The following is a 26,223-nucleotide window of genomic DNA, read 5'->3' as shown; positions in this document are numbered from 1 at the left end:
TCATGGAATCAGGAAATCCTGGTTGGAGATTCATGGAATCAGGAAATCCTGGATATTCATTGGAGATTCATGGAATCAGGAAATCCTGGTTGGAGATTCATGGAATCAGGAAATCCTGTTTGGAGATTCATGGAATCAGGAAATCCTGGTTGGAGATTCATGGAATCAGGAGGGAATAAGCAGGACATCTGCAATTGTCCAACCAGGATTTCTGGAAAACCTGGGAATTTTAGGAAAGTTACTGTAATTTCATAACCCTTGTCTGGATAGGTTATCCTATAGGATAGGATAGGTATAAGAGGTTTAGTTGTGGGACTTCCTGCAGATCTGTAAACATCCAAGGGATAGGGCCAACAGGAAGGGAGTGCATGTTCACAGACTAACACTTTGATTTTAGCACCACAACTCAAAAGGATGTGTTATGTAGAAGCGTTGTTTTGGTGCGTGTTTATTCATACACTGGTAAAGAGATTATCATATATTGTTTTTTTTATCATCTGTATCTTGTATCTCTCTAGATCTTACACCTCTTAACCACACCTGTTTACCAAATGCCACCCTATTCCCTATACAGTACACTACCCCTATGGGCTCTGGTCAAAAGTAGTGCACTTCTCCCAATGGGACGTGGACAAAAGTAGTGCACTACTCCGTATGGGCCCTGGACAAAAGTAGTGCACTACTCCGTATGGGCCCTGGTAAAAAGTAGTGCACTACTCCGTATGGGCCCTGATAAAAAGTAGTGCACTACAATGTGAATAGGGTCCCATTTGGGTCTCACATAGATCCTAACCATGTCTCTCAGAGAGAATAGACAACATGAGATATTCTCTGAGTTTACTGAAAGCTGCATTAGATGATCATTTCTGATATTATTATTTTTTTTATCTATATAAAATATATATTGTCTGTCACATTAAGGGGGTAAATAATTTAGTCCTTAATTTACTTGAATGTATTTTTGAATTCAACAATTGCCTAAAATATCTGTCTTTCACATGCCAATGTGATCAAAACATGTATAGTCTTGAATAAAAGCACATCTATTGTGGAGTCAAAGATATTCTACTTCTTTGATTTGTATCATCGTAAGTTTACGTCTTTCAATTTATTACGCCTAAAATTCCGATAACTTTCACAAAATGTTCAGGTTTCCCAGTTGAAAGATTCACCGGAATTTGCATTCAACATTCTCAGCCGCCAAAAGACAAAAGCCAATTATGTCTAAGTGAGCATTACCCATGAATGAGTGAATAGAGAGACGAGAGGGTCAAGCAGGTCAGTTTGACTGTAGAATAGAGTGTTAATGGTAAGGTTTAAAGGGTTAATATCACCCGTTTACCCAGGGACAGCATTCACTTATGAAGACAATCAGGGCCGGCTATAGCCTTTTGGGGGCCCTAAGAGAGATTTGGTTGCCATTATTATATTCTAAGAGCAACTTGGCATATCCTGTATAACAAGACAATTAGACATTGCAGACATGTTCATTTTTCTAACTTAATCAGAATAATTTGAGAGTGCTCTTCTCAACCATTGATGGCCTCATGTTTGTGGAGGTAATTTAGCATACACTCTTTTCCAGAGTAATTTACAGTACAGAGTGCATACCGTTTTAACACTGGCCCTCCCGTGGGAATTGAACCCTTACCACTGATGTTGCAAGCCCCATGCTCTACCAGCTGAGCTACACGGGACCATAAGCTCATAAATTCTACCTCAAACCTATGTGAACTTTCTTCCAAGGTTAAATATGAGGAGTGTGCTGCATAAGCAAGATCTGATGAGAAGCTTGATGATATTGTCCCTAGTCTACCACACAAAGGCACTATGGATTTGACACAGATATGCTCAGGAAAAGTTATATCACAATTTAAGCCTTCTACCTGCCTTCTCAATCCTACCCCCCCCCCCCCCCCCCAACCTTCTTCAAAATAGTTTTTAATTGCCTATCTGAAGAAGTGCAAGCTGTTGTTAATCACTCCCTTCACAGGCACTTTCCCCACTTCACTAAAAACTGCTATGGTGAAACCCCTTCTGAAGGAAAGTAATGTAGATTCTTCAGCTCTTAGCAATTTTCTGACAATCTCCAACTGCCACGACTTCCACCGAATTCGGCTCCTCTCCTCGTTCAGGCGGCGTTCGGCGGTCGACGTCACCGACCTTCTAGCCATCGCCGCTCCATTTTTCATTGTTCCATTTGTTTGGTCTTGTTCCCCCCACACCTGGTTTACATTCCCTAATCACACTGCATATATATATATATTCCTCTGTTCCCCCCCCCATGTCCTTGTGCGGAATTGTTTTGTGTTACGTGTTTTATGTGACGCGCCAGGCTGGTTTTCCATGTTCCGTGTTTATTTCACGAAGTATGTTTATTTGGTAAACTATAGCTTTAGTGACTGTTTTCGAGGCTTTGCACTTTTGCCATTTTTGCTGGAGGTTTTTGACGCAGTAGCATCCGTCTGCTGTTAGCTCCTGCCTCAATAAAGTGTGCGCCTGTTTCACAACTCTCTGCTCTCCTGCACCTGACTTCGCTACCAGTACGCACGCACCTGACACCAACATTCCATTCTTATGCAAAATTCTGGAGAAATTGGATTTCAAACAGCTGAGCTGAGACAGCCTTAGTAAAAGTGGTACATTATCAAAACAGAGATGCCAAACAGCTGAGCTGAGACAGCCTTAGTAAAAGTGGTACATTATCAAAACAGAGATGCCAAACAGCTGAGCTGAGACAGCCTTAGTAAAAGTGGTACATTATCAAAACAGAGATGCCAAACAGCTGAGCTGAGACAGCCTTAGTAAAAGTGGTACATTATCAAAACAGAGATGCCAAACAGCTGAGCTGAGACAGCCTTAGTAAAAGTGGTACATTATCAAAACAGAGATGCCAAACAGCTGAGCTGAGACAGCCTTAGTAAAAGTGGTACATTATCAAAACAGAGATGCCAAACAGCTGAGCTGAGACAGCCTTAGTAAAAGTGGTACATTATCAAAACAGAGATGCCAAACAGCTGAGCTGAGACAGCCTTAGTAAAAGTGGTACATTATCAAAACAGAGATGCCAAACAGCTGAGCTGAGACAGCCTTAGTAAAAGTGGTACATTATCAAAACAGAGATGCCAAACAGCTCTCTGTCCTTGTACAGTCGTGGCCAAAAGTTTTGAGAATGACACAAATGTTAACTTTCACAAAGTCTGCTGCCTCAGTTTGTATGATGGCAATTTGCATACACTCCAGAATGTTATGAAGAGTGATCAGATGAATTGCAATTAATTGCAAAGTCCCTCTGTGCCATGCAAATGAACTGAATCCCCCAAAAAAACATTTCCACTGCATTTCAGCCCTGCCTCAAAAGGACCAACTGACATCATGTCAGTGATTCTCTCATTAACACAGGTGTGAGTGTTGACGAGGACAAGGCTTGGGATCACTCTGTCATGCTGATTGAGTTTGAATAACAGACTGGAAGCTTCAAAAGGAGGGTGGTGCTTGGAATCATTGTTCTTCCTCTGTCAACCATGGTTACCTGAAGGAAACACGTGCCGTCATCATTGCTTTGCACAAAAAGGGCTTCACAGGCAAGGATATTGCTACCAGTAAGTTTGCACCTAAATCAACCATTTATCGGATCATCAAGAACTTCAAGGAGAGCAGTGTAATTGTTGTGGCACCCATGAAAGTCCAGCAAGTGCCAGGACCGTCTCCTAAAGTTGATTCAGCTGCGAGATCGGGGCACCACCAGTACAGAGTTTGCTCAGGAATGGCAGCAGGCAGGTGTGAGTGCATCTGCATGCACAGTGAGGCAAAGACTTTTGGAGGATGGCCTGGTGTCAAGAAGGGCAGCAAAGAAGCCACTTCTCTCCAGGAAAAACATCAGGGACAGACTGATTTTCTGCCAAAGGTACAGGGATTGGACTGCTGAGGACTGGGGACTGAGTCATTTTCTCTGATGAATCCCCTTTCCGATTGTTTGGGACGTCCGGAGAAAACCTTGTCCGGAGAAGACGAGGTGAGCGCTACCATCAGTCCTGTGTCATGCCAACAGTAAAGCATCCTGAGACCATTCATGTGTGTGAATTATCTTTAAAAGTCAAGTGCAATGCACGTGTCGACAACACGCCTTTGATTGAATAATGACATATAGTACCATACCTATCACAGGAGGTTGGTGGCACCTTAAATTGGGGAGGACGGGCTCATGCGAATGGCTGGAGCGGAATCAGTGGAACGGTACCAAATACATCAAACATGGTTTGATGCCATTCCATTTGCTCCGTTCCAGCCATTATTATGAGCCGTCCTCCCCTCAGCAGCCTCCACTGACATCTACACATAAACATGTATTTTTGTTTTTTAATGTAATTTATTGCAGATCACAAAATTATTTCAGTATTGTAGTTTATTGTTATCTTAAGCTCTGACAAAGGCTGTGAGGGCGATGCGTAAAGCTAATTAAAGAGTAGTGATACGATCAAGAGCAGTGATACGATCAAGAGCAGTGATACGATCAAGAGCAGTGATACGATCAAGAGCAGTGATACGATCAAGAGCAGTGATACGATCAAGAGTAGTGATACGATCAAGAGCAGTGATACGATCAAGAGCAGTGATACGATCAAGAGCAGTGATACGATCAAGAGCAGTGATACGATCAAGAGCAGTGATACGATCAAGAGCAGTGATACGATCAAGAGCAGTGATACGATCAAGAGCAGTGATACGATCAAGAGCAGTGATACGATCAAGAGCAGTGATACGATCAAGAGCAGTGTGCGGATTACTTATTTTTTCTTCTCTCCGTTTATTGTTGTTATCTAAAACGTCCTGTATATCTTGCTAGTTATGAACTAACAAAATCACAACAATTATTTTTCATACATTTATTCAAAACGAAAAAAGAAAGACAATCAAGATTTCACTTCAAGAAACAGGCAAGTGTTACACCACATACATTATTATTATTGAATATATACATACATACACACACATATATAGAATATATTGTATCGTTATGTATCCCATTAATTTTCATGTAGTTTGCACAGCGTGGAAATTAATGCTTTAGTTTATGGCCAATTTTACAACATCTCCGTTCATACAGTTTGATATTTACTGAAACAACAAAATGATTCCTTCATTTAAGTGAGTAATCCAACACCAATCCCCCCCAAATTAAAATAAGACCCTTTTGAAATAAAAAAGCATTTCAGCAAAATAAAATAAAATAAAATAAAATAAAGAAAAAAAGTTACTGATTTCAAACAAGCAAGAGTTTTTGTTGTCTTGGAAACAGGCAGTGGCACATCATAATCCTTGAACATCTACTTATCTAAATATGACAAACACCATTAGAATGTCACAAACACAGGTCCATGAGCACTCGTGTTTTAAGCAATGGCATTTATCCTGTCAAAAATATCTCTTGTTTATTTTTTTTATAGCTGTGTCGTATAGCTGCTTCGATCTGACGCACAAGTCAAAGTTGGTACATTTTTTAGGGATGGGCCATTTGAAATGTTTTCACTGTTACAACAAAATCATGATAGTAGAAATACTACGTGTTTTAAAGAAAACAGTTGTTTTGGAAAACTTCAATGGAGACTTGCTCGCTGCAGTCCCTTTGTTTGTATCAGTAGAAAGGTGGGGAAGAGGTGAGTGGAGAGAGGAATAGGGGCTCCGGCGTGTGGCACTAGTTACACCAACTCCTTGCTGCCATATGTTACCTATTATGCCATCTGCTAGTGCCCGTCTGGACTGCATCAAATCATTGTAAACAAGCTAGCTAGCTAGCTAGCTACAGTAGCAAGGCTGATTGAGGCTATTTTGAGGCGTCCTTTTAGCCAAATTAATTCCGTAATTTGAATTCCATTTTGCATTCTGGCAACATAGGCTACATATCAATCCTAATCATATATTTCAGCACTATTCTTGAAAACATTGCAGGGTCTTAAGCAAATTAAACTAAACGTTTCAGGAATATGACACAGAAATATGCAGTAGTCTTTTCCTCAGACATGGTCCAGTATTTCCCCCTTAGTCACTCTTGTTAACATGTTGTTTCCCCTCAGGATGGCAGAAATGCAGAGACGTATCTAACAAGGATCCCGTTACACGTCTCAAGATGGCAGAAATGCAGAGACGTATCTAACAAGGATCCCGTTACACGTCTCAAGATGGCAGAAATGCAAACTTATCTAACAAGGATCCCATTACACATCTCAAGATGGCAGCAATGCAAACTTATCTAACAAGGATCCCATTACACGTCTCAAGATGGCAGCAATGCAAACTTATCTAACAAGGATACCATTACACTTTTCAAGATTGCATTGCTGCCAACTTATCTAACAAGGATCCCATTACACATCTCAAGATGGCAGCAATGCAGAGACGTATCTAACAAGGATCCCATTACACATCTCAAGATGGCAGCAATGCAGAGACGTATCTAACAAGGATCCCATTACACATCTCAAGATGGCAGCAATGCAGAGACGTATCTAACAAGGATCCCATTACACATCTCAAGATGGCAGTGCAGAAACATCTCTAGTTATTTCTGGATGACAGTGTGTGTCTCAAATGGCACCCTATTCCCTGTAAACTGCACTATTCTGGACCGGGGCCCATGGATCCAAGTGTCCAACGTTATGTTATAACATCTTGAAGAAAATGTGTAGAGCTCGTTAGAATTCAGTAGGTTCAATAATAGGACAGTGTTGCAACATTGCTTTGACAGAGGACTTGCTTTGAAAACAAATACAGTTTTGAAGGGAATTTACCTACTGTCCTCAACCTTCTTTTACAATTGCAGTTTTACGATCCTAGGACTGAGCACATTAAGCAAGTCCAGACAATTTACTGACAGATTGGATAGAGCGCCAGCACACCACACCTATCAGGTTCAATAATAGCTTGAGTTGCTCTCAATGATTTTCTGCTCCAGTCTCCTTTTGAGTTCAGAGACCAGGGCTGAGCTGACGGGGATTCTAGTAGTCTCAGAGCTGATGTTGCTCTCTCTGCTCTGGCTGGATCTCCTGGAGCCCTTTGAAGCCAGGGCCCCAGAGACGGTCGGCACTGCAGCCCGGGGCCTCTCACTGGGCCTGGGGTCGGCGGACAGAGGGGGACAGGATGGAGGAGACAGACAGGGGGCTCTGGGGGGCAGAGGATTGGGCTTTGATCTAGAGCACCGGGGTCTGATGTTTTTGTTGGGGTTGATGCTGACACTCCCTGCTTCCGGGTCGCCTACAACAAACTTGTTCAACGGGTCATTTCCACCGCCGCCACGGAACGGTACGTTAAACGTCCACGGCTTACGGTCTCTTGACGGTCTCCGTCTGATGATGATGCGACGCGCCGGCATTATCCTGTTGGACTTTGTGTTGCGCAAGAACATAGCCGTGGAGATCAAGACAGTGACGCCTACCAATATGCTAATGACACCAGCGACCATGCCTAGGGCCTTCATTGGGTTGTGCCTACTTTGCAATAAAAAGGCTGCCATAGGCCCCTTGAGTTGAGTCTGTAAAAGAGCACAAAGATAATACTTTTAATCATGCCCATCCACGGGGACTAGATCATCAAACGTTTTACACGTTTCATATTTTGGTCCAAAAGCATGCAGGCAAGCAGCAGGGTCAGAGGTCAGACATGAGCCAAGCACTGACAGAGGAGCCCCAGACAGACAACATCTCTATAACGCTAGCAGCATGATGGCCGCAGGAAGTCCTGTGTGGCTCAGTTGGTAAAAGCACGGGGCTAACAACAACAACAGGGTTGGGGAGTTCAATTCCCACAGCTAGTCCATACATGTACTAATAATGTATGTTCTCACTGTAATGATACGTTGTCAAACACCCTTTCATCCCAAACTGCTGTGTCTGTATATGATAGAGGCTTAGGGTGTGGTGCTCTACTTTAGGCTGTGCCATTTGGGTCATACACACACTGACTGTTGTCGGGCGTGTGGCAGGTGCACCAGAACGGTTTGTTCTTTTTGTTCACGCGCAGTGACATGTTTTCCGATAAGGATTGTACTGTGGATTAACTTCCTGTGACAGGTTCCTAAAGCCCTACGTTGAATGCTACTGGGTCTTTGGTTTGAGAGTATTATTTGCATGGATATGAAGAAAAAAAAATGGAAAAATAGAGATTACTCTGTTCTTCTGACAAAGGGATTAACCTTAAACTCAAGACACTGGCTTGAAAGTAAATGACTTCATCTTTGTTACTTCAGTATAGTCAAACTGTTTAAAATATGCTCTGACGTAGGAGAATTACTATAAAATAAGTCCTACATACTATAATACTAGCACTAGAATTTGACAATATGATCAAAACAGTAAATAGAGATAAAAATAAAGTAGATAAAAATACATTTTTAGGAGTAGAAAAACATATCCCAATCAAATATAAAAGATGGATATGAAAGAACTATAATTGTTTTTATATAATATCATATCGTATACAAGTTAGTTAAGAAAAAAAAACGTATTTACAATGACGACCGGTCAAAACCTTTGTGTGTGTGTACTTATTTACTGTTCCTATATAATGTACTCCAGTACTCTCCTTTATAATGTACTCCAGTACTCTCCTTTATAATGTGCTCCAGTACTCTCCTATATAATGTGCTCCTGTACTCTCCTATATAATGTGCTCCAGTACTCTCCTTTATAATGTACTCCAGTACTCTCCTTTATAATGTACTCCAGTACTCTCCTACATAATGTACTCCAGTACTCTCCTATATAATGTACTCCAGTACTCTCCTATATAATGTACTCCAGTACTCTCCTATATAATGTACTCCAGTACTCTCCTATATAATGTACTCCAGTACTCTCCTATATAATGTACTCCAGTACTCTCCTTTATAATGTGCTCCAGTACTCTCCTTTATAATGTGCTCCAGTACTCTCCTTTATAATGTGCTCCAGTACTCTCCTTTAATGTGCTCCAGTACTCTCCTTTATAATCTACTCCAGTACTCTCCTATATAATGTGCTCCAGTACTCTCCTTTATAATGTACTCCAGTACTCTCCTTTATAATGTGCTCCAGTACTCTCCTTTATAATGTACTCCAGTACTCTCCTTTATAATGTGCTCCAGTACTCTCCTTTATAATGTACTCCAGTACTCTCCTATATAATGTACTCCAGTACTCTCCTTTATAATGTACTCCTGTACTCTCCTTTATAATGTACTCCAGTACTCTCCTTTATAATGTGCTCCAGTACTCTCCTATATAATGTGCTCCAGTACTCTCCTATATAATGTACTCCAGTATGTAGTGCCGTCCTTGAGATGATCTTGTCTATTTATGTTCCGTATTATGTCAATTTTCATGGTCTGTGTGGAACCCAGGAAGAGTAGCTGCTGCCTTCGGAAACAGCTAATGGGGATCCTAATAACATACCAAATACCAATACAAGAATCCAATAGAAAAATCCTATCCTTTATAATGTGCTTTGCTACTCTTTTACAGACAAAGAAGTAAAACATATATATTGTCTTTAAAGTATCATAAAGTAATGTCTTGCAGACATAATAAGGTGATATATAAAATGTAGTCTGTATAGTCCAGTGGGATGGGTCTCATGATCATTTGGGCCTTCGGATAACTCTGATGAAATTGGCCTGGGGGTTGACGCGAGCTTTCTTCACTGTTCTACAGTACAAGGTAGTGGATATACAGATTGTTAGTAAAATTGTGAAGCCGACTATGCCCAAAAAAAGTCCAATAACATTTGATGGGCGCTTGATGAGGTTCAGGAAGTTTGCAATTATTCGAGCTTTGATCTGAAAAGCACAATGCAACACAGAAGACAACAGAGATAATATTCACACAGAGATAATATTGTGGTATTCTATTCTTCTCGGATATGATGTTAAATATGTAGGGCGAAGTTAACAAAGAGGAAGGTAGGCTTTAAAATTCATGCAATCAATGAATGCAAATTTGGAAACAAAAATACACTTAATGAGTATGTACATTTTTACAATATAAAAACAAACAAAATATAAACAATTGAAATAGCACTTTCTTTATGTTTCTATTAGAGGAGAGTTTGTTTTTAAAATATCACTTAACAGGCTTGACAGAGCTAATGCTGCTGGCGTTAGTTTACCCAAATTATTGATTTCCTTACCCTGTAAGCAGCCTATGGATAAGGTGTGACAGCAGGGTTAGAAAATTAGGCAGTTAGGGTTAGGAAATTAGGCAGTTAGGGTTAGGAAATTAGGGTTAGGAAATTGGGCAATTAGGGTTAGGAAATTAGGCAGTTAGGGTTAGGAAATTAGGCAGTTAGGGTTAGGAAATTAGGCAGTTAGGGTTAGGAAAGTAGGCAGGGTTAGGAAATTAGGCAGTTAGGGCTAGGAAATTAGGCAGTTAGGGCTAGGAAATTAGGCAGTTAGGGCGAGGCAGTTAGGGTTAGGAAATTGGGCAGTTAAGGTTAGGAAATTGGGCAGTTAGGGTTAGGCAGTGAGGGTTAGGAAATTAGGCAGTAAGGGTGAGGAAATTGGGCAGTTAGGGTTAGGAAATTAGGCAGTTAGGGTTAGGAAATTAGGCAGTAAGGGTAAGGAAATTAGGCAGTTAGGGTTAGGGAATTAGGTAGTTAGGGTTAGGAAATTAGGCAGTAAGGGTGAGGAAATTCGGCAGTAGGCAGTTAGGGTTAGGAAGTTAGGCAGTTAGGGTTAGGAAATTAAGCAGTTAGGCAGTTAGGGTTTGTCAGTTAGGTTAGGGTTATTACTCTACGGTTAAGATCAGGAAATATTCAACCTACCGCCTCAGTGATGTCGATGTTGACCACGGCGGTAGTGCTGAAGGATGGAGACCCTCGGTCCCGGGCTTGGACCACCAGAGACCACCTGCAGTCCTTCTGCTTGGTGATGTTCTGCACGATCTCCATGGACTTGATGTACGACTTGAGCTTGATCTCTCCAGTCTCTGCGTTGATGTCGAAGATGTTGTCCGGCTCAGCTTGCATAATGGAATACTCAATGACGTTATTGGGCGACTCTGCATCGGCATCTATGGCCTGAATGGATAAAAAAAAAACGAAAAAGCAGAAAAACTAAACACATTATTGACTTAAAAATTGCGCTGGACTGGAACGGTTCTTTCAGATGATTATCATCCAACAAAAACAAGCATTCAATGTACAGTGTTTACCAGGGGTGTAATGATTCACACAGTGTTTACCAGGGGTGTAATGATTCACACAGTGTTTACCAGGGGTGTAATGATTCACACAGTGTTTACCAGGGGTGTAATGATTCACACAGTGTTTACCAGGGGTGTAATGATTCACACAGTGTTTACCAGGGGTGTAATGATTCACACAGTGTTTACCAGGGGTGTAATGATTCACACAGTGTTTACCAGGGGTGTAATGATTCACACAGTGTTTACCAGGGGTGTAATGATTCACACAGTGTTTACCAGGGGTGTAATGATTCACACAGTGTTTACCAGGGGTGTAATGATTCACACAGTGTTTACCAGGGGTGTAATGATTCACACAGTGTTTACCAGGGGTGTAGTGATTCACACAGTGTTTACCAGGGGTGTAATGATTCACACAGTGTTTACCAGGGGTGTAGTGATTCACACAGTGTTTACCAGGGGTGTAATGATTCACACAGTGTTTACCAGGGGTGTAATGATTCACACAGTGTTTACCAGGGGTGTAATGATTCACACAGTGTTTAGGATCAAACCGAACCGATGGCCAGTGAACCATTACAACTCTAGGACAGGGGTTCCCAAACCTTTTCACTCAGGCCCCCCTTCCAGCATCAGGGAAAATGTTTTGACTCATCAATCTACACATAAGGCGAAACCTGTTTTTTTTTTATAAATGTTTGCTAATTTATTACAAATAAAAAACAGAAATACATTATTTACATAAGTATTCAGACCTTTTGCTATAAGACTCGAAATTGAGCTCAGGTGCATCCTGTTTCCATTGATCATCCTTGAGATGTTTCTACAACTTGATTGGAGTCCACCTGTGGTCAATTGAATTGATTGGACATGAATAGGAAAGGGACACACCTGTCTAAGGTCCCACCGTTGATAGTGCATATCAGAGCAAAAACCAAGCCATGAGGTCAAAGGAATTGCCGGTAGTGCTCGGAGACAGAATTGTGTCGAGGCACAGATCTGGGGAAGGGTATCAAAAACAACACAGTGGCCTCCATCATTCTTAAATGGAAGAAGTGAACCACCAAGACTTTTCCTAGAGCTGGCCGTCCAGCCAAACTCAATGCCAAGTGTCACGTATGGAGGAAACCTGTCACCATCCCTATGGTGAAGCATGGTGGTGGCAACACCATGCTGTGGAAATGTTTTTCAGTGGCAGGGACTGGGAGACTCGTCAGGTTTGAGGGAAAGATGAACGGAGCAAAGTACAGAGAAATCCTTGATGAAAACATGCTCCAGAGCACTCAGGACCTCAGACTGGGGTGAAGGTTCACCTTCCAACAGGACAACAATCCTAAGCATACAGCCAAAACAAAGCAGGAGTGGCTTCGGGACAAGTCTCTGAATGTCCTTGAGTGATCCAGCCAGAGCCCGGACTTGAACCCGATCAAACATCTCTGGAGTGACCCGAAAATAGCTGTGCAGCGACTGAAAGATTAGTGGAATCTGTGTGGGTAGCTGGACAGGTAGGATGACTGACAGTGAAGGTGAACAGGTGGTCACGTGTCAGGTGACAGAGGAATGGATCTGAATGAGGCAGGAATTCCTTTAACCATAAAGTGGTATATTTACTGAGTAGTCTGTGCTGCATCACAAAGGAAACAAATAACATGTATCCAATCAGATTCATAATCAAAGATCAAATCATATCATTCATTATTAACACAACTTAGGGAGGTCAACAGTTCAGTTCATTAAGAAGTCAATAGTAATCATCCGCGAGTCATTTAGGCTCGTAACTATTTATCATAAATTATGAAAGAATACAAACAGTGAATGGTTATACAATCTATAATCCCCATTATCAAAGTCAATCAGTTAGTAAACAATGATGTTTCCCATTTCACTCTTTCAATTGTCTTCATGTGTACATATAATTAATTTCAATACATATGAACCATATCGATTGCATAATTGGCCTATGAGGATCCGTAGGGCCGGGATCATTGACAATTCACATTACACAATATGTTTGAAGCGTGCGCTCCAAGCCGCAATAACTATAAACAATAACTGATGGCCCATCTCCGGATCGCAACAGATAGTTCAGATGAACGGTAACAGAGTCGGTGGACTTACGTGGATTCATGGATGCACAGAACTTCTGGATCAGATGTAATTAAGGAAGAGAAAGCAGCGAGATCAGGCGATGGCAATTTCCTCCTTTTATGGAGTTGAGATCTGTCAGACATTTCCACTTGACCTAATTAAAGCGCCCCTGGCCCAGCTGAGTAAATGGCAATGAATTAAAGGATTATTCCACCAACTCCATGGGCCTTTTCTACAGCGACACTCCCCATCAAACCTGACAGTGTTTGAGAGGATCTGCAGAGAAGAATGGGAGAAGCTCCACAAATACAGGTGTGCCAAGCTTGTAGCGTCATACCCAAGAACACTCGAGGCTGTAATCGCTGTCAAAGGTGTTTCAAAAATACTGTGTAAACGGTCTGAATACTTATGCAAATGTGATATTACAGTTTTTATTTGTAATACATTTGTAACAATTTCTAAAAACATGTTTTTGCTTTGTGCTTATGGGGTATTGTGATGCCATTATGGGGTATTGTGATGTCATTATGGGGTATTGTGATGTCATTATGGGGTATTGTGTGTAAATTGATGAGGGAAAAAAAAATATATATATTTTTTACAATAAGGCTGTAACGTAACAAAATGTGGAAAAAGTCAAGGGGGCTGAATACTTTCCGAATGCACTGTTTAGGCTAAGAAACCTAGCTAAATAACGTTAGCTAACATGGGATAGTTGATCTGGACATAACCAGTTGGTAATAGCTCTGGAAGGTATCCAATGACTGACATGACAAGAGGAACACTGATGATGCACTACACAATTGTGAAAGTGCACCTTCATTCTACTGTTACTATTACAGCCCCACCGTTGCGGAACCACTGCTCTAGAATATACCTCTACACACCACATGGCTACTGTATAAACCTCTACTTTAGGGATCTATAAAGTGCTATCTTATCCTATCTTATTGCCACTGTACATACCTCTACCCTAACAGGTGCACCGATGATCATGGTCCTCTCCACAAAGCTGTCATCAAACTCTGGAACGTGGTCGTTCATGTCAAGGACAGTGACAAACACCTCTGCCAGGCTGTACTTGCCCTCTGTGTCCTCTGCCTTCACGTAGAAGTTGTACTTGGACTTGACCTCAGCATCCAGAGTGGCCCAGGCCTGGGTGTAGATGATGCCTGAGGACGGGTGGATGAGAAACCTGGAATACACAACAGTGTATTAGCAGGATATTGACAATATATTAGCGGAATATTGGCAGTATTTTAGCATTATATTGGCAGTATATTGATAGTATATTAACATTATATTGACAGTATATTGAGAGTAAGTTGGCAGTATATTGGTAGTATACAAGCAATATATTGTCAGTATATTGGCAGTATTTAGGCAGTACACTCTTAGAAAAAGTTGCTATCTAGAACCTAAAAGGGTTCTTCGGCTGTCCCCATAGCAGAAACCTTTGAAGAACCCTTTTTAGTTCCAAGTAGAACCCTTTCCACAGAGGGCTCTACCTGGAACCATCAAGGATTCTCCTAAGGGGACAGCCGAAGAACCCTTTTGGAACATTTTTTTCTAAGAGTGTATATTGGCAGTATTTTTTTACAGTATATTTGTAGTATTTTAGCAGTGCATTAGCAGTATATTGGCAGTATTTTAGCAGTGCATTAGCAGTATGTTGGCAGTATTTTAGCAGTGCATTAGCAGTATATTGGCAGTATTTTAGCAGTGCATTAGCAGTATATTGGCAGTATTTTAGCAGTGCATTAGCAGTATATTGGCAGTATTTTAGCAGTGCATTAGCAGTATATTGGCAGTATTTTTTTACAGTATTTTGGCAGTATTTTAGCAGTGCATTAGCAGTATATTGGCAGTATTTTAGCAGTGCATTAGCAGTATATTGGCAGTATTTTAGCAGTGCATTAGCAGTATGTTGGGAGTTATGTAACAATCAAGGTTATGCACAAGGTATGTACTGTGCACAACAGTTTAATCTTGGATTAAATCTCATGGGAAAAATATATCAAGACCCGTGTTGCAGATGATAAATTATTCTGTATTATCACCAAGGTCATTTTTTTGTCCAGTACACATTTTTTTATGTCCAATATTCTGTTAAAGTGGCACATATTCAGCCATTTTCCAACATTTTCTTTTTTTAGAACGTATTCCCTGTGAAAATTAACAAATACAAGGCAAACTGTTAACTTTCACACATTTATCATTTACTTCCTGCGTCAAGACGGCAAGCAAAACTGGAAGATAACTTGACACTTATTTTTTCAATGTTCTGCCTGCATTGCAGCCTGCCTGCCTTGCTTTCCATAGCAGAGCTCCAGCTGCCACATTGCATGTTAATTGGCCCTCTCTACACGAGACATCCAGGCCTGGCAGGCTATTTTTCACCCTGCAATCCAATTACAAGATTAACCAGTCAGTATCGTGCCCCAATCTTAAGAGTAAGCTGTTACAGGAGGGAGGAGAAGAGCTACAAGCATAGCCAACCTAATACTGAAATACTGTCTTCTCCCATCTTCCAATCAAAGGGGAAGAATCTGAGTTGAGAGATGGTTGACCTGGAGCAGGATTAGTTAACCCAAGTCAAACTCATTCATTTTTATCCACAATAATCACAGCCGGCAGGTGATAGAACGCCATGAAAAAGATGAATCTCTCTGAGACTGATCAGTCAGTAGGAGGTTGGTTCATCTGATGGTGAGCGTTGTTGTTAGGTCTGGGTGGAGAGTAGACACAAGTAAACACCGTTTACACAACTTTTTTGTTATTTTTTTGCGTTTTCACATCTATTGCCGGAAAAAGCCACAGAAAATATACTCCGCTGTACTTTATTCACTGTGAACCCACGTTTTTCTACCATTCTATCACTGTTGCTTGAGCGATTGGGACCCAATACAAAGACCCAGCGGGTTTCCCCACGTTTGTCCTCACGCATAATCAGGCATAACAAATTATTATATTGCTTAAGTGATCATTTCTGCCCATTTTGGTCTATTCAACTGGCTCCACACCAACAGATTAATGGCTTTTATTCAACTCTTCATGTTCAACAATCATTGGTATTGGCAGGACTCCACTGTACTTACAAATCAGATCCGGATCCATAGATGGAGTACTTGACTTCACCCCAAAGGCCAGAGTCTGGATCATTGGCCTGGAATGCAAAAAACGAGAAAGGGAGTTAGAATGCTGGAACAGAACATAGAGAGGACACACGTTGGAATGCTGGAACAGAACATAGAGAGGACACACGTTGGAATGCTGGAACAGAACATAGAGAGGACACACGTTGGAATGTTGGAACAGAACATAGAGAGGACACACGTTGGAATGCTGGAACAGAACATAGAGAGGACACACGTTGGAATGCTGGAACAGAACATAGAGAGGACACACGTTGGAATGTTGGAACAGAACATAGAGAGGACACACGTTGGAATGTTGGAACAGAACATAGAGAGGACACACGTTGGAATGTTGGAACAGAACATAGAGAGGACACACGTTGGAATGTTGGAACAGAACATAGAGAGGACACACGTTGGAATGTTGGAACAGAACATAGAGAGGACACACGTTGGAATGCTGGAACAGAACATAGAGAGGACACACGTTGGAATGTTGGAACAGAACATAGAGAGGACACACGTTGGAATGTTGGAACAGAACATAGAGAGGACACACGTTGGAATGCTGGAACAGAACATAGAGAAGACACACGTTGGAATGTTGGAACAGAACATAGAGAGGACACACGTTGGAATGTTGGAACAGAACATAGAGAGGACGCACGTTGGAATGTTGGAACAGAACATAGAGAGGACACACGTTGGAATGTTGGAACAGAACATAGAGGAAATGATAGAAGTTAGAATGCTGGAACAGAACATAGAGAGGACACACGTTGGAATGTTGGAACAAAACATAGAGGAAATGATAGAAGTTAGAATGTTGGAACAGAACATAGAGGAGACGATAGAAGTTAGAATGTTGAAACAGAACATAGAGGAGAGGATAGAAGTTAGAATGTTGGAACAGAACATAGAGGAAAGGATAGAAGTTAGAATGTTGGAACAGAACATAAAGGAAAGGATAGAAGTTAGAATGTTGGAACAGAACATAGAGAGGACAGAAGTCAGAATGTTGATAGAGTGCTGGAAAGGAACAGAGAGGATAGAAGTCAGAATGTTGATAGAGTGCTGGAAAGGAACAGAGAGGATAGAAGTCAGAATGTTGATAGAGTGCTGGAAAGGAACAGAGAGGATAGAAGTCAGAATGTTGATAGAGTGCTGGAAAGGAACAGAGAGGATAGAAGTCAGAATGTTGATAGAGTGCTGGAAAGAAACAGAGAGGATACAAGTCAGAATGTTGATAGAGTGCTGGAAAGGAACAGAGAGGATAGAAGTCAGAATGTTGATAGAGTGCTGGAAAGGAACAGAGAGGATAGAAGTCAGAATGTTGATAGAGTGCTGGAAAGGAACAGAGAGGATACAAGTCAGAATGTTGATAGAGTGCTGGAAAGGAACAGAGAGGATAGAAGTCAGAATACTGGTAGATTGCTGGGAAAGGAATATAGAGGAGAGGAGTCAGAATACTGGAAGGGGACAGAGAAATTAGAATTAAAAGAGAAGGTAGAATATTGGAACGGAACATAGAGGAGAGGAGATAGAATGTTGGTAGAATGTTGGAGCGGAACATAGAGGAAAGGAGTTAGAATGTTGGAACGGAACAGAGAGGAGAGGAGTTAGAATGTTGGTAGAATGCTGGAACGGAACAGAGAGGAGAGGAGTTAGAATGTTGGAACGGAACAGAGAGGAGAGGAGTTAGAATGTTGGAACGGAACAGGGGAGAGGAGTTAGAATGTTGGAACGGAACATAGAGGAGAGGAGTTAGAATGTTGGAACGGAAGATAGAGGAGAGGAGTTAGAATGTTGGAACGAAACATAGAGGAGAGGAGTTAGAATGTTGGAACGGAACATAGAGGAGAGGAGTTTGAATGTTGGAACGGAACATAGAGGAGAGGAGTTAGAATGTTGGAACGGAACATAGAGGAGAGGAGTTAGAATGTTGGAACGGAACATAAGAGGAGAGGAGTTAGAATTTTGGTAGAATGTTGGAACGGAACATAAAGGAGAGGAGTTAGAATGTTGGAACGGAACATAAAGGAGAGGAGTTAGAATGTTGGAACGGAACAGAGAGGAGAGGAGTTAGAATTTTGGTAGAATGTTGGAACGGAACATAAAGGAGAGGAGTTAGAATGTTGGAACGGAACATAAAGGAGAGGAGGTAGAATGTTGGAACGGAACAGAGAGGAGAGGAGTTAGAATGTTGGAACGGAACAGAGAGGAGAGGAGTTAGAATGATGGAACGGAACAGAGAGGAGAGGAGTTAGAATTTTGGTAGAATGTTGGAACGGAACATAAAGGAGAGGAGTTAGAATGTTGGAACGGAACATAAAGGAGAGGAGGTAGAATGTTGGAACGGAACAGAGAGGAGAGGAGTTAGAATGTTGGAAAGGAACAGAGAGGAGAGGAGGTAGAATGTTGGAACGGAACATAGAGGAGTTAGAATGTTGGAAAGGAACAGAGAGGAGAGGAGTTAGAATGTTGGAAAGGAACATAAAGGAGAGGAGTTAGAATGTTGGAACGGAACAGAGAGGAGAGGAGGTAGAATGTTGGAACAGAACATAGAGGAGAGGAGTTAGAATGTTGGAAAGGAACAGAGGGGAGAGGAGTTAGAATGTTGGAACGGAACATAAAGGAGAGGAGTTAGAATGTTGGAAAGGAACAGAGAGGAGAGGAGTTAGAATGTTGGAAAGGAACATAAAGGAGAGGAGTTAGAATGTTGGAACGGAACAGAGAGGAGAGGAGGTAGAATGTTGGAACGGAACATAGAGGAGAGGAGTTAGAATGTTGGAAAGGAACAGAGGGGAGAGGAGTTAGAATGTTGGAACGGAACATAAAGGAGAGGAGTTAGAATGTTGGAAAGGAACAGAGAGGAGAGGAGTTAGAATGTTGGAAAGGAACATAAAGGAGAGGAGTTAGAATGTTGGAACGGAACAGAGAGGAGAGGAGTTAGAATGTTGGAACGGAACATAGAGGAGAGGAGTTAGAATGTTGGAACAGAACATTAAGGAGAGGAGTTAGAATGTTGGTACAGAACATAAAGGAGAGGAGGTAGAATGTTGGAACGGAACATAGAGGAGAGGAGTTAGAATGTTGGAACAGAACATTAAGGAGAGGAGTTAGAATGTTGGAACAGAACATAAAGGAGAGGAGGTAGAATGTTGGAACGGAACATAAAGGAGAGGAGTTAGAATGATGGAACGGAACATAAAAGAGAGGAGTTAGAATGTTGGAACGGAACAGAGAGGAGAGGAGTTAGAATTTTGTTACCTATGCATAAGCATGTCAGGGCTCTTTAAAAAGAATCCAATCACCCAGGAAATAAACGCATATCAAACATTTTATTTTCCAATATTATATAACAATATTATTCATAATAATAACAACAATTTCCACATTAATATTTATCCTTTTAACAACTGATTTTTGGGGACAATATTGTTGAGTAGGGAGTCCATTGGGACACAAGGTCATTGATTGAAGGTCACTGTCCATTTGCTGATTGGAACAGTCTGAGGATAACACACTAGAGAGGATCTTACTCTAAGCTAAAACACACCGAACAATGTGGGGAGGATTTCACCCCAGCAGGGTCTGTCTACTAGGCTCCCATTCCCTGGGGTGATTAGGACACAGTCACACCACAGGGACACCACAGTGTAAAGGCCAATATGATTGACCCTAAAGAATTGTTACCTTCTCACCAACTCTAATTCCTGCTAAACGGTAACTACTAATAGTGTAACATTATAAATACTCGTAGAATGGAAGCAGATTCATCCCAAAATAAATACAGATAACAACATTGAAATAAAATTGATATTGGAGTATTGTTTTTTCCTATTATTGTTGTTTCAATACATTTATTTGCATTTATTGAATCTGGTTCCATAGTTGAGTATTGTATGGAGAAAGTCAATCATATAAGCATTACGTCTCTACGGGCATTTTGTGGAAATCCCTCAAGCTGGAAATCCCTGCTTCCTCTCAGCTTCCAATTACCCATAACCATTAACATCCATCTATCGGTGGATTATTGTTGTGAGATTACATAATCATATTTTGGTGGCAGTGATGTTTGAGTAGAGTTGAATAATCCAGATGTACTTACGGTGACAGACACAACGTTGGAGCCTCCGGGGGAGTTCTCCGGGATACGTGCGATGTAATACTCTGAGGTGAACCTGGGAGTGTTGTCATTGGTGTCCAAAAGGTGAATCACAATGTCAGCTGTCGCACTGAACCTCTCAGGGGTGTCAATCTCCACAGCCAGTAACTGGTAGAGGGAAATGCTATGTTAAATCCATAAAATACTCACTACTATTCTTGCTGTTATACTATAGTAAAGAATTGTTGAAGGAATGAGCATGATGCCTGCAATGCCAGAGTTGTGGGTTAGATTCCCACTGGGGTCAAAAATACAAAATATATGGAAGCACTACTTTAAGTGACTTTGGATAAAAGAGTCTGCTAAATTATTATTATTTTATAAGTCATAGGTTATTACTGTTACCAATGTAATTGCTTACCACATAATTACTATTGTAATTACTTATTGTATAATTACCATTGTAATTTCTTATTGTATAATTACCATTGTAATTTATTTTTGTATAATTACCATTGTAATTTCTTATTGTATAATTACCATTGTAATTTCTAACTGTATAATTACCATTGTAATTTCTTATTGTATAATTACCATTGTAATTTCTAACTGTATAATTACCATTGTAATTTCTTATTGTATAATTACCATTGTAATTTCTTATTGTATAATTACCATTGTAATTTCGTATTGTATAATTACCATTGTAATTTCTAACTGTATAATTACCATTGTAATTTCTTATTGTATAATTACCATTGTAATTTCTAACTGTATAATTACCATTGTAATTTCGTATTGTATAATTACCATTGTAATTTCTTATTGTATAATTACCATTGTAATTTCTTATTGTATAATTACCATTGTAATTTCTAACTGTATAATTACCATTGTAATTTCTTATTGTATAATTACCATTGTAATTTCTTATTGTATAATTACCATTGTAATTTCTAATTGTATAATTACCATTGTAATTTCTTAGTAAATACCTAGTAATTTCTGTACCATCAAAATAAAATCATATCGAATCTACATTGTCCCTTTTAGGAACAAACATTTGTTATTCCAGTTTGTCATGGAGTACCAGTCAAAAGTTTAGACACATCGACTCATTCCAGGGTTTTTCTTCATTTGTACTATTTTCTACATTGTAGAATAATAGTGAAGACATCAAAACAATGAAATAACACATATGGAATCATGTAGTAACCAGAACAACAGTGTTAAATCTAAATATATTTTAGATTTTAGATTCTTCAAAGTAGACACCCTTTGCCTTGATGACAGCTTTGCACCCTCTTGGCATTCTCTCAACCAGCTTCATGAGGTAGTTAATTTGTTAATTTAAAAGTTAATTTGTGGAATTTATTTCTCTTTCTTAATGCGTTTGAGCCAGTTGTGTTGTGACAAGGTAGAAGATATACAGAACATAGCCCTATTTGGTAAAATACCATAATATGGCAAGAAAAACTCAATAAATAAGAAAAGAGAAACGACAGCCCATCATTACTTTAAGACATGAAGGTCAGTCAATACAGAACATTTCAAGAACTTAAAAAAAAAAAATCAAGTGCAGTCGCAAAAACAATCAAACTCTATGATGAAACTGGCTCTCATGAAGACCCAGAGTTACATCTGCTGTAGAGGATAAGTTCATTACAGTTACCAGCCTCAGAAATTGCAGCCCAAATAAATGCTTCAGAGTTCAAGTAACAGACAAATCTCAACATCAACTGTTCGGTGAAGACTGTGAGAATCAGGCCTTCGTGGTCAAATTGCTGCAAAGAAACCCCTTCTAGGACACCAATAATAAGAAGAGACTTGCTTGGGCCAACAAATACAAGCAATGGACCTTAGACCGGTGGAAATCCAAATTTGAGATTTTTGGTTCCAACCGCTGTGTCTTTGTGAGACACAGAGCAGCCAACAAGTGCTCAGCATATGTGGGAACTCCTTCAAGACTGTTGGAAAAGCATTCCAGGTGAAGCTGGTTGAGAGAATGCCATGTGTGCAAAGCCGTCATCAAGGCAAAGGGTGGCTACTTGTGTAACACTTTTGGTTAATACATGATTCCATAGATGTTATTTCATAGTTTTGATTTCTTCACTATTATTCTACAATGTAGAAAATCGTTGTTTTTTAAAAGAAAACCCTTGAATGAGTAGGTGGGTCCAAACTTTTGACTGGTACTGTAAATGCAGCTGAAAATGGGGTGAAATACCTTGTATGTTAAGGATTTGCCTTTTTCATAGTCGATGGCAGCAGAGTCTTCAACGATGACGGTGACCTGTGCTTCATTGAGGACCGTCTGTGGCACCACTCTGAGTACACGACCAGGCCCCACCAATCTCAGTTTAAATTTAGCATTCGCCCCCTGTCAGAGAAAACACACACCTACATGAATCTGCCATCTATGACAACATTCATGGCAGATACCAAGATCTCTGACCTCTGTTTGACAACAATCATTTTAATCTATCCAATGGGCTGAGGGGGGGAAAAAAACTGTCAATGGATACAATTAGTATATAATGTAAAAAATTGCAGACGAGAATTCTGGGAACAAATGACATAATGATGATAATGATGATAATGACAGCCATCTTAATCTAAATTAACTATTGACATTCCTGGGATGTTTAATAGTATTATTGGGTAAATATGAGGATTAAAATATTTATTTCTAAAATGGGTTTACATAATGTCACATACTGTTTTGTGTGTGTGTGTGTGTGTGTGTGTGTGTGTCCCTCCTCTCTCTGTCTCTCTGTGTGTCTCTCTGTGTGTCTCTCTGTGTGTATCTCTGTGTCTCTCTCTGTGTCTCTCTCTGTGTGTCTCTCTGTGTGTCTCTCTGTGTGTCTCTGTGTTTCTGTCTGGGGGGGGGGGGGGGGTTAATGAAAGCATCCTTTATGAAATGTAGATTTTTACGGCCAAATACATCACATAATACAATACAACCAGCACCCATTAATAAAACACAACGTGGATTGTAGCACTAAAGTCATCGTTGGAGCTATCAATACCCTTAGTATCAGTGTATCAGTCAAGTGTTCTGGGGTTGGGCTAACAAACATGTTTAGGAGACAGGCTCAAGGCCTATAACGAAGCATAAAGGAGTGATTTCCATGAAAGTACGAGAGGTGGGAAATAGAATGTCTCCGGTTGTATCCGAAATGTTACCCAATATAACGGACTACTTCTAACCAGGGCCCATAGGGCACTGATCAAAAGTTGTGCACTATAAAGGGAATAGGGTGCGATTTGGGAAACAGACTTTGCCTTCCAGTACCTGATCAGAGTCGTTGACCGTTATCTTCAGCCCCCTGAGGATCTCCCCCTCTGGAGGGTGCTCATACATGGTCACCTCAAATTGGCTCTGGGGCCCGTTCTCTCCGTAGAAGGTAGGAGGGTGGTTGTTGAGATCCACCACTCGAACCGTCACCATAGTCATGGCATTGTAGTCCAACAGCTCCTCGCTAGGCCCCAGCTCAGTGGCCTGAGACACAGAGACAGAGAGACAGAGAGAATGGCAGCAACAGCGAGAGAGAGAGAGAGAGAGAGAGAGAGAGAGAGAGAGAGAGAGAGAGATAGAGAGAGAGAGAGAGAGAGTGAAGGAGAAAAAGAAGGAGAGAGAGAGAGAGAGAGAAGGAGAGAGAGAGAGAGACACACACAAGCGAAAGAGATCAGACAATAAAAATATGTGCTAAACATGTAACAGAGCACTAACACCGTAATAACAGAGCACTAACACTGTAATAACAGAGCACTAACACCGTAATAACAGAGCACTAACACTGTAATAACAGAGCACTAACACCGTAATAACAGAGCACTAACACTGCAATAACAGAGCACTAACACTGTAATAACAGAGCACTGACACTGTAATAACAGAGAACTGACACTGTAATAACAGAGCACTAACACTGTAATAACAGAACACTGACACTGTAATAACAGAGCACTAACAAGGTAATAACAGAGCACTAACACTGTAATAACAGAGCACTAACACCGTAATAACAGAGCACTAACACTGTAATAACAGAGCACTAACACCGTAATAACAGAGCACTAACACTGCAATAACATAGCACTAACACCGTAATAACAGAGCACTAACACTGTAATAACAGAACACTGACACTGTAATAACAGAGAACTGACACTGTAATAACAGAGCACTGGCACTGTAATAACAGAGCACTGACACTGTAATAACAGAGCACTGGCACTGTAATAACAGAGAACTGACACTGTAATAACAGAGAACTGACACTGTAATAACAGAACACTGACACTGTAATAACAGAGAACTGACACTGTAATAACAGAGCACTGGCACTGTAATAACAGAGCACTGACACTAATAACAGAGCACTGACACTAATAACAGAGCACTGACACTGTAATAACAGAGCACTAGTAATGTAATAAAAGAGCGCTGACACTAATTACAGAGCACTGACACTAATAACAGAGCACTGACACTAATAACAGAGCACTGACACTAGTAACAGAGCACTGACATTGTAATAACAGAGCACTGACACTAATTACAGAGCACTGACACTAATAACAGAGCACTGCCACTAATAACAGAGCACTGACACTAGTAACAGAGCACTGACACTGTAATAACAGAGCACTGACACTGTAATAACAGAGCAATAACACCGTAATAACAGAGCACTAACACCGTAATAACAGAGCAATAGTAATGTAATAAAAGAGCACTGACACTAATAACAGAGCACTGACACTAATAACAGAACACTGATACTAATAACAGAGCACTGACACTAATAACAGAGCACTGATACTAATAACAGAGCACTGACACTAATAACAGAGCACTGACACTAATAACAGAGCACTGATACTAATAACAGAGCACTGACACTAATAACAGAGCACTGACACTAATAACAGAGCACTGACACTGTAATAACAGAGCACTAACACCATAATAACAGAGCAATAGTAATGTAATAACAGAGCACTGACACTAATAACAGAGCACTGACACTAATAACAGGATAAGAAAGCTCTTATTACCTTGACTTTGATTTCATATAATTCATTCCTCAGCGTGACTGGATAAGTTGTTAGGCTGATACAACCAGTTGTGCTATTGATGGTGAAGACATCCTCACTACCTGAAGGAGGAGAAAGGTAAGAACATCACCATAGTATGTGAATCATGGCGCATACAGAAATCACAAATACCTGTGAAACTGTAGACAAACACATGCTCAACTGCTGACAATGATAGGTCATTGTCAGTTTGTGAAGTGTGTGTGTGTGTGTGTGTGTGTGTGTGTGTGTGTGTGTGTGTGTGTGTGTGTGTGTGTGTGTGTGTGTAACTTACCATTGGTAATAGAATAATGAATAGGATTAGGGTTTCCTTCGTCACCATCTTTGGCAAACACAGTGGCTATTTCAGAACCCTGCAAATACAAATTATAAATCATAAAGAAATTACTTGGAAAAGTTTTCCAAAAAATCTGTTGAACATACTGTATGTTAATACGGCGACATGGTATTCAAAATAATTAAAGTACAATTTATTGAATATAAAAAAATGGCTTGCAAAAGTTCCCAAAAGTTTTAAAACCTATGTTTGAAAGACCAGAGGATCATCAGGTTGTGTTTTACTTACAGGAAGCGAGACCTCGTCGACGTAGCCAAAGTAAGGAGGTTGTGTTTT

The 26,223-nt window shown here is 40.5% G+C and overlaps 1 protein-coding gene across 1 annotated transcript in view; it reads right to left on the bottom strand.

Moving 5' to 3' along the window:
• Positions 1-5,238: 5,238 nt before the first annotated feature.
• LOC139367830 (cadherin-related family member 1a-like) overlaps positions 5,239-26,223 on the bottom strand; it is a 21,096-nt gene continuing 111 nt past the window's right edge. Inside the window, exons 2-10 of the mRNA XM_071106169.1 lie at positions 25,885-25,963; positions 25,572-25,672; positions 23,803-24,009; positions 22,735-22,887; positions 20,511-20,675; positions 16,361-16,428; positions 14,229-14,457; positions 10,792-11,046; positions 5,239-7,528 (exon numbers count right to left, since the gene is read on the bottom strand). Coding sequence (XP_070962270.1) covers positions 6,911-7,528; positions 10,792-11,046; positions 14,229-14,457; positions 16,361-16,428; positions 20,511-20,675; positions 22,735-22,887; positions 23,803-24,009; positions 25,572-25,672; positions 25,885-25,963 — 1,875 coding nt within the window. The 3' untranslated portion in view covers positions 5,239-6,910. The remainder of the gene's footprint in view (positions 7,529-10,791; positions 11,047-14,228; positions 14,458-16,360; positions 16,429-20,510; positions 20,676-22,734; positions 22,888-23,802; positions 24,010-25,571; positions 25,673-25,884; positions 25,964-26,223) is intronic.

The sequence above is a fragment of the Oncorhynchus clarkii genome, chromosome 16 (genome assembly GCF_045791955.1).
Source record: "Oncorhynchus clarkii lewisi isolate Uvic-CL-2024 chromosome 16, UVic_Ocla_1.0, whole genome shotgun sequence".
In the NCBI taxonomy this organism is placed as follows: domain Eukaryota; kingdom Metazoa; phylum Chordata; class Actinopteri; order Salmoniformes; family Salmonidae; genus Oncorhynchus; species Oncorhynchus clarkii.
Note: the sequence above shows the minus strand (reverse complement) of the source record. Positions and strands in the feature narration are given on the sequence as shown.